The sequence below is a fragment of the Ornithodoros turicata genome, chromosome 10 (assembly GCF_037126465.1).
Source record: "Ornithodoros turicata isolate Travis chromosome 10, ASM3712646v1, whole genome shotgun sequence".
NCBI lineage: Eukaryota > Metazoa > Arthropoda > Arachnida > Ixodida > Argasidae > Ornithodoros > Ornithodoros turicata.
In genome coordinates, this window is record NC_088210.1 from 33980542 (window position 1) to 33989834 (window position 9293).

At 42.6% G+C, this 9293-nt stretch overlaps 2 protein-coding genes across 2 annotated transcripts; both read right to left on the minus strand.

The window, feature by feature from the left end:
• Positions 1 to 2503: 2503 nt before the first annotated feature.
• Positions 2504 to 5052, minus strand: LOC135369989 (uncharacterized protein C1orf50 homolog). Its single transcript, XM_064603628.1, has 4 exons — positions 5015 to 5052; positions 3704 to 3825; positions 3389 to 3607; positions 2504 to 2869 (listed from the first exon to the last, which is right to left on the minus strand). The coding sequence occupies exons 1-4, from the start codon at positions 5028 to 5030 to the stop codon at positions 2672 to 2674; spliced, it is 555 nt and encodes a 184-aa protein (XP_064459698.1). The 5' UTR covers positions 5031 to 5052; the 3' UTR covers positions 2504 to 2671.
• LOC135369988 (RNA-binding protein 48-like) lies at positions 3935 to 5056 on the minus strand. The gene has a single exon (XM_064603627.1). The coding sequence runs from the start codon at positions 4964 to 4966 to the stop codon at positions 4055 to 4057; it is 912 nt and encodes a 303-aa protein (XP_064459697.1). The 5' UTR covers positions 4967 to 5056; the 3' UTR covers positions 3935 to 4054.
• Between the last annotated feature and the right edge of the window lie 4237 nt (positions 5057 to 9293).

Consider the following 9293-nt stretch of genomic DNA (forward strand, 5'->3'; position numbering starts at 1 on the left):
GCGCGCTCAAGGTCGGGACAATCATGAGGCTTGCCTTGAATACAGAGGGGAAGTTTTTTGCAAGTCACGCTGTCATGTGCTTCCAGAAACATGTCTTCTTTTTTCTTTTCTGCATTGAAGGGGGACACACAATGTGTGTCGCACTAAAATATTGCACGCCTCAGGGGAAGCAGCGTAGACCGTTGACAGTAATCCCAATATGGCAGGAAAATGCTGGATAGAGCAAATTTATTATGGAAGTAACCATATATATATATATATAGTAAATGCTCTAGCAGGCAAGCAAGTGTGCTGCTACACTTATTTGCATCACTCTTTGCCATACTTTGCCTCTTACTTTTTTGCATAATCATTTCTTCAACATCTGTACTGCTTCTTGCGGGTTTACTCTGGACTGTCTACACTGCAGTTTCTCATCACCAATATCACTTACGATAGACTGCACGTACCATTTTTCATGATAGTCAGTCTCGCACATACCTAACCATATCACAAAAGATAAAAAAAATTTAATTTTTCGTGGTAGGTACAGACTCGTTCTTAATGTCTCGGAAAAGACATGCTCAGATGCCTGGTATACTCAATACGGTATTCACTTGTAAACACAAGGTGCTTTGATTCTTTTGACATGTTACAGTACTTTATTGTTGCAGTGAATGTCTGATGTAATCGTACTTGCAATTACAAAGCTACAAAAACAATCATGTGAATGGGATAGCAACACTCACATTGGTTTGCCAGGTTCTTGTAATTTTTTATTAGTCTGCTTGTCGTTAGCGTTGTACTGGAGTTTTTTTTTTTTTTCTTTTCTTTTTTTTTTTTTTGTTAACACTGACATAACAGTGTTGCTGTGTAGGAGGCCACCAGTGTGTTTTACGTCATGCCTTAATGAGTGCTCGTTGTGAGATTTTATTGTCTCACATCGTTGATGTTTATACCGCCTGCATTCAGTATTTCGATAGATTAATGGGGCAGCAGGAGAATGAGCAAGAGAGCAAAGGGTATTCCATGCACCAACTCTCTGTTTGAGCACAGGCCACAAGTACAGTGGGGCTGGAGCATAGAGGAGAGCGTTACGCCGAGCGAATGCATCTTGTTTCTCGAAGATTGTCACATGAGCAGCCGAGGAGAGCATAGGGGTGACCATTATGCTGTGAGAAAAAAAACCTTATTCCAAAAAGGGGGAGAGCACAAAAAACTGCAGACGACACGGAAAAGCTCAATGCGTGTCGTCTGCTGTTTTTTGTGCTCTCCCCATTTTGGAATATCGACCCGTGCAAACACGCCCTTGTTTCAGCTGTCAGAGAAAATACCTATTTCGTGAAAGATCATTACATAGCAGCTTGGGGCAGCTTGAGGAGCAAGTTCATTGTTAGGGCCTGACTTTTTAGGGTTAAACCCGTATCTGCCCGATATTTACCCCCCGAACGAAATCTGTAAAATTCGGGTTTAACCCGAATCTACCCGAAAACATCCGGGTTGCGTGGCGCACTCATAAGTGTGCATTAAAATAAAGTTTGATAACACTGCTAAATATTAGTTCCATGTTAAGACAAATTTTTATTAAACAAAAAAAAAATCACCCGAACACACCCGAATTCCTGACGACAGAATATGCCGTAACGGGATTTGACCCGAATACACCCGAATTTTCAAACGAAAAATATCACCCGATATTTACCCCCCGAATTTGGCCAAAAATAAAACCCGAAAAAGTCAGGCCCTATTCATTGTGTGTAAGGCATAGGCCTCTAGTACATTGAGATGTCTATAGCAGATGCACAACAAGCAGAAATGTTGGATTCAGTCCCATTGTGCAAAATGGTTTGAGCTAATGAAGTTTCACACTCCTTAAAGGGGTTGTGACACTTTGACAAAATGGCATTGTTGTACACACTAGAGTGTTGAAGAAGAAAGGATTATTTTTCTATCTGTCTTACTTGGCGAGATATAAATACCCCTGAACACACACACACTCCTCAAGCTGTGACATCACAGCTCCGGCCATTCCCATTGGTAGTTGTAAGCACGTGACCTCTCTCGCGTTTCCTCATTGGCGGAGACGTCATCCATGATGTCAGAGCCGCACGAGTTTCGATATTTGCGGTGCCGTTTTTTTTTTTACGTGCCTCGCTGCCCCCTTTGCTGTAAAACATGGAATGCAGGTCCACATCGATGCGATTGCGATCAACGTTGCGTTTACGTTGCATAACTTGAGATGAAGTGTCGCGACCCCTTTTGATCAACGTGCCAGCCTGTTGTGCACATCACATTCTCATGCGTCACCTGTCAATTTCATTTTTCATGTGATCATTGATTTTGCAGTGTTCTATGATGTATATTCCTGCACGCAAATAAAAGCATTTCAGTCAACGTCAGGCAGACAGATTCTTGTGGACGTCACCAGAGATATCATGAAGCTGTCAAAGTTCATGACGATTTCCAGGATTAGGAACTGTTTTTTTTATGAGGACAGCATGTCCTTGTAGTGGAGAGTTGTGAATAAGTTGAAACGTTCTGGTACTTTTATTGACCGTTAATAACAGGCCGCATTAATCATTGAAAGCCACGAAACAGTAAGACGCACTTTAGCATTTGCATTATGTACATAATATACAGCGTGGTTTTACCCTCATAAAATTTTGAGAAAGCATATACGACTATATTTTGACTAGTTATGTTGTTTAAACGATGACAAGGAATCTGCAATGGCCATTGGTTCCAACTCTCCCTGCACTAGCTGTGCAATGTGCCTGACACAGTTCCTATCTTGATCGAAACGCTCCAAGTCTTTGAGTGGTGTCCAGGACATATCGTACTCGAGTCTGTAGCCTCCTAGGAATTCGTGCGGACAGGACGTTCCCCATTCCTGCAACGAACGTGCATCATCATCATCATCATCATCACGCTGGGAACCGTTGGGTCGTACCCAAAATGAACCCTCAATGCACTGGAAAATGATGCGCTTTTACTTTGGTACGAGCATCAAAATGACCAAAAATACAAAGGGGCAGTGAAATTACTTTCAATGCTCAGTAAAAGGCATCCTTATTGAAGTCTGAAATAAGGTTTTCTCTGAAACACACACTCTTGAACACAACTTTACCGCAGCCAACAATCATCCCAAATGACATTGTTCTCTCCCAATTTGTTACAAACTGGAGGCGTATGCCCTTTTGTGTCACGTATTCAGTTATGTCAATTGTCACAAAAAGGTGCACATCCTGCGCTTTCCACAAGTCGGGAGTGACTGAGGTATCATTCTGTTCAATCGTTTGTCTTCATTGCGTTGGAAAACACCACCTTGCACCAAACTTTCCACAAGAGATCTTGATGCTGCTACTTTTATACAGTTACGCTAATTACGATCAGTACAAATGAATCTGACCTCGGGTTTTATCATGGAAAAGTATTTCTGGCCAGTCTGCCTCCTGTAGAGATAGTACGTCGATCCAGGAACCTTCTTGAAGTTGCAGGCAGCATGATGCAGATCCGCGTTACGTTTGCCCTCTTCCAAGATGGCCTGTGCCTGCTTCTGGAGGAACCTCACCTGTTCCACGATGACGGACAGTTTGTTGGACACGCTTGCCTGCACAAAGCTGTCCGCCTGATGGGAGAAATCGACGAATGTGAAATGTGCATGGTTACCACACATAATCCTGGCACGTGGTGCCATTCTCCTAATACATGCAGAGTCCCTTACTGTTTGGATTTGCTCCGCGAGGGCCACAAGGTCGACCCTTGGCACCTTTGACGGTGGAATGTCCCCGGCCAGGTTAACCATGCCGTCGACCCGGCCATTTGTAATTTTAACAGACATTGTGCCTGCAACAAATATGAGGAAGGAACATGTATTATTTCAAATCGGTACCCATCAGGTTAGAAATGCGGGAAAGGTATCAATGCCACACGAGTTGACGCAAACGTTGACAAGTTTTTGTTGTGCCATAAAACCAGGTTGTGAAAACACATCTGTATTTAATCTAAAGATTGTCATAAACTACAATTCACAGTGATGAATTTGTGTATGGACACCATACACAAAAATAATGAACTACGGCTTTCTTTTCCGCAAAAGAACATCAACGTTCGGCACAGCCACAGTTTTCATTCTGTCCCGAATAGCAGACATTGTCCTGCTGTATTCGTCAGTTTCTGTGTCCGAGCTGACACCACCCGTATCTGCTGAAGATGGGAGCATATTATCAGGCTGTGCTGGTGAGTTCGAGGCATAGACGTTTTTAATCGTGTCCCTTATCACCGACACTGTCCTTTCGAATGATTGGTGCGCCAGTTCTGACGCATGTCTCTTCGGCGCCGTCGAACTCGACGTCACTTCTTGTGGTTCGGTTTGTTCTGGCTTCTTGAATGACAGAGGCTCGTCGTTGAAGAGCGGATTAAATCCAGGAATGCTCTGCACCTGCTGCAGAACCGCGTGATCCTGATTAGGAAACGAAGTGCCCACCGCTTGCGGACTCGCTTGTTCAGCACAACGCTTGCGGCGTTGCAAGCTAGACTTGAATGGCTGGCCTGTTTTATAGGCAATGTATCGCTGACGATCTAATAGTTTGTCGCGTGTTTCTTCCACGGACTCGAATTCGGGTGCGTAGCAGACGTGAAGCTGGGAGCCAAAGAAGGATTTTTCATCGAGTTTCTTCTTGGCCACCCTGGAAGATTGGATCCGCGCGTACCTCACAATGTACGCTTCCGTGAACTGTTCAGTTTCATACCCGTCGGCGGGGTAAAAGTCGGAGATGTCGCCGTACTCCAGGCATGCGTCTCGAAGCTCTTCATTGGCTCCAACGGCTGCAACGTTCGTGATGAGTAGATAACAGGATTCCTGAATGATCGTGTAAACTTTGACCGCTGTCGCTCGCCGGCCTTCGCGGTATGTGGGTCGGCTGCTGCAGATCGAGCGTTTAGCATGATGCGGCAACGGCTTAATATCTTTAACGTGACTTGCCATCGTCGAAATGAATATTCAGCCACACAAAAACTTAAAAGGGTAGCAAACCTCTGCGATCGTCCATGCCTCTTCCGAAGTTCCGAAAGCTTCCGCTAGGGTGGTGATATCGATGGAGCTAGTGTTCGTTAAAAGTTGAGCTATTAGACAACAGAAAAAAATATTTCGCACGTAACTTGCAAACTTGGAAAACTATAAATTCGGCTTTTTGAGTAATTTTTTGACAGGCTCTGCTTGAGTTGTGAGTTTCCTGTGGTTTGTCTCATAAAGATGTACTGGAGGAAGAGGTTCGGCCGTGGTTTGTTGCCCTGAAGGCGAACTTCGCTGCAATGTCAGGTAGCGTACTGTGAAGCACCCTTTACGGGGTAATCTTGCTAGTGCAACTTTCCTCGGTGCTGCAATAAAAATGTGTGCGTTTTTTTACGGAAGTTTTTCGTTATTTCTGACTTTGTGGGTTGCGCCGATAAGTTATTTTTCAGTCATTCAGTCAACGGTCTAGACTTTTATTTGGTGAATTACTATGGGGGCTCAATTGAAGTATTCAAATATGACTGGATAAAAATAACAAAAATAAAAAGAAAACTGCAATAGCGTAGCACGCGGTATTCATGACATTGTTCACCTACATTGGCCCAAAATTGATCTCGACGTTTCACTGACAACAAGCCGTGTGCTCACACTTCGTTTTCTGTCTCCCTCTTCTTTTTTTTTTCTTTTTTTTTTTTGTGTGTGTTGTGTGTGTGTGGGGGGGGGGAGGTGACTATGCCATATAGTGATTGGTCTGTGGATTAATTTTGCCCACCAGGGGATTGTCTAACGTGCAGACGACGTCTCGTATTCAACCTCATTGAGGACGTCGTGTCTAAGCTTGTACCACCTAGTTGCTGGCGTTCTCGGCAGCGTTCGAACACGTGACCTTTGGATCAGCAAGCGGACACATTGCCAATATTGAGCCGCTATTTTGGTCTGTGCAGGATAATCTCAGTGATGTTCTTCTTTTATATATATATATATATATGCTTCACGTAGACCCAAGACAAATAAGTGGACGCAAAATAAAATGATGTTACGTTGAACATAGCCTGGGAACAGATGAGGGAGAGAGCCTAGCCCGCGAATATAGCCATATATCCTCCTCTCAGAGTGAAAACAAAAAACAAAGCGAAGACATTTTTAGTGTCAGAAAAAAATAGTAAACGTAGAATATAACAGTATAACTCGGGAATAATATATTTGGTTATATGCATGTCTTCGTGCATGATAGAAAACCTAGAGGCACGGACGCAATGAATAACAACTGCAAAGTGTTTTCTTTCTCGTGTCCAATGTGTTCGTAAATAAAATAACGAATAATATAAAACACAGCATAAGATACATGACAACCAACAACGAGCATAGAGAGAAACAAAGAAATGAAGGACAGAAAAATATGAAGGAAAGCTCATTAAAACTCGCAGGTAAGACATTCGACGTAATATATTTTTTAGATTATTTTGCTTAAATTGTTTTCAGTTGTTAACGGTTGCTCCACGGTGTCAATGCGTCCATTGCAACTTGCATTGCAACCCACATTGTCAGCATTGTTATGGCTATGCCGAGCAGCGGTTTAGTTTGATTACAGTTTCGTTACGGACAGACATGTCTGATATTCTGAGCCCATATTTGAACGTCTGCAGTCGCATTCTAGTCTTCGAGGAGGCACTTGACTCATCGAGAGTCATAGCAACGTAAAAGTATATTCTCTTTGCGGTATCAGTGCAAAGAGGCAGACTAAATTAATGGGATATCGCTCTCGTCTCTTTAAAGGGACTTAATAGCTCTCTTGTAACGAATAGTTTGTGGTTTTAGACTGTCTTTAAAGCAAACGAGAGAGGAATGCAGAAATAAGCAGACGACAAAAGAAAGCAGACGACAAAAGAATGCAGAAATAAGTAGATCAATGGCGTTCAGGTGTCGTCGTTTGCAACCAAGAATAATTGTCTCAGTATTTCCTCGCCTTTATTTTCATTTCCTTGCCCTTGCCCTTAAGACAATAAAGAAATCCAGTTACGCCGATATGTTATCTTAAGTGTGGCTTCCTTGCTTCAATTCTCATCTGTTGATATTCCCCTGGATACTATGGTGAGCTATAGCTCACCATATTGATACCGTTCCGTGCTAACTTTTTTTTTAAAGACCACGGTCTGGTACGTCAAAAATTATAGTTGGACATTCTCGAATAGACCCCAATTAATTTATTGCTCGATAACGTTGTCACAGATTGCAGGATTAGTGAGTTTCAGTAAACTTTACAACGGCCCGCTACGGTATACACTGTACGATAATCCGAAACGCTATCACGATACGCAAGTCTGGCGCTGTTGACGTTCTAGTACACCGTGGAAGGGACGGTACGTTATTGCGATCCATTTCGTTGGATCCATGTTCCTCGCAATCACCGTGGATTGGATTTGAATTAAAAATGACATAGAGGTTGTGGCGCCGACTACTTCAGCTCACCTGCCCCACCAGCCACCAAGGGGTTGGTAAGGATGAGTCTTATCAGTATCCTACACTAACTGCGTCATTTTAGTTACACATATTAGGGTTAACGTTTCAACGTGTGGTATTCAGCCCTTGGAGCAGCTTTTGCACACCACCCTCTGACTGATAAAAGAATACAATGCTACCGGGGAGTTATTTCAATAGCGTCTTATCTTTCACCCCATGTATCGTCTTTGATAGCGCGGCGCCGACGACCTCATGAAAGCAGGAAATGCCTACAGATGGTTCGCTTGAAAGTGGACAAGATTGTAACAATTCCCTTTCAAATGTCATACTGTCCATGTGCGTTGAACTTTGAAGTGTCGTCTGTAAGCCTTAGTGCCGTGCAAAATGTGCCATTCAGTTATTGAAAGGAACACAACGCGAACATTTTTAGGGTATAGTTTTAGTTTACATCGCAGCATCAATACAAAGTTCACAAGTTTTAGGATGTTCCTTTTATACGACACGGAGTTACGTTTCGTTGGCTGAGGCATTCTACCGAGTGTCGTCTGCAATGTCGTCTGCTTCCGGTTGACAAGAAAACGTACCTACTGTTGACATGCATACGGCTCATCTTTTCTTCTTTCTCTTTTTGTTATCCCCCAAAGCGAGATATTAAGTTAAATTAAAAGTCAAAGTAAAATAATCTTCCTACAGATTCGCGTTAACGAGTCGTTGATAAGTCTTAAACTATTGTTTTGTTCATTTAAGAAAACAAATGTTTATTTGTTTATTTTTTAAAATTTCGTGTTAGCGCCGCGAAGCAAGTGGGGCTATGAGCGGCGTACACAGATGGAGAGAGGACAGCAGGAAGGAGTGGGGGATAGAGGGGTTAATATGCGTCCTGGGTCGACTTCAGGGGAACTGTGAGTGACATTAGTCTGGAGAGTCTTCGGAAAACCCAGGGAAAACCTCAGATAGCGCAGCCGGTGAAAGTATTGGAACCCGTGTCACCTCCCAGTATCGGCCTGGATATTTATTTGTTTAACGTGTGGATACTATTCGGGCAGACTCTGCAAATGGCCCTGATGCCGCAGTGGCCCTAGCTGTTCTCTGATCTTTCCTACTATAGTCCTGCCCAGAACACACACAAACTGAAGAGATCACGAAGATCAAAATCACAAGAAATCACAAGAAAATCACAAACTGAACTAACACACAAGGAGTGACACACGGGACTAAAGGCAGACTCCCACCCTCATGAATATGCCATTGAAATTAAGGTGTCGTCAAAATCTTCAAAGTTACTAATGCAAAATCCTTCGTCAGAACTGCAGTCAATTTCACAAAAATATTTCATTATAATATATTGAAGCAAGAACAATTGAAAATTGAAAACAGCTAAAACAATGACAATTGGAAATTGAAAACAATTTCACAAAAAAACATTTCAATACAATACATCGAAAGATTTTACTATATATTGCGTTAATTACTGGCATTATTAGTATCATTTCTCTTGGTGTAGTGTAGGAGAAAAGATCGAGGCAGTTTGTTTAAAATGTTTGTTGCGATGGCAAATGCGAAATGGCTGTTCGTTGCGAAATAATAAAAATAATAATACTAGTAATTATTACTCGCATTATTATTAATATTTATCTTAGATAAAGTAGCTACATCTGTTCGGCTACACTGCACTAACTCCCAAATTCGAGCGAAGCCAGCTTTACAGGAAATCTGTGAAATATTTGCAGATGCGGAAGACGTTTGAGAGTGTCGGTTATGGATCTTATGCAGATGGACGTAATTCATGTGTAAGACTGTGAACCATGGTTACTGTCAGTGCCGCTTGCTCCTTCTGGCC

What these genes read in the sequence shown, in the direction of transcription:
- LOC135369989 (XM_064603628.1), bottom strand. An exon ending in TCGCGGAGCAAATCCAAACA is followed by an intron (nt 3,608 to 3,703) that starts GTAAGGGACTCT and finishes TTCTCCCATCAG; the next exon opens with GCGGACAGCTTTGTGCAGGC. An exon ending in TTTCCATGATAAAACCCGAG is followed by an intron (nt 2,870 to 3,388) that starts GTCAGATTCATT and finishes CGTTCGTTGCAG; the next exon opens with GAATGGGGAACGTCCTGTCC.
- LOC135369988 (XM_064603627.1), bottom strand. Translation starts at nt 4,966, where the DNA reads ATGGCAAGTCACGTTAAAGATATTAAGCCGTTGCCGCATCATGCTAAA.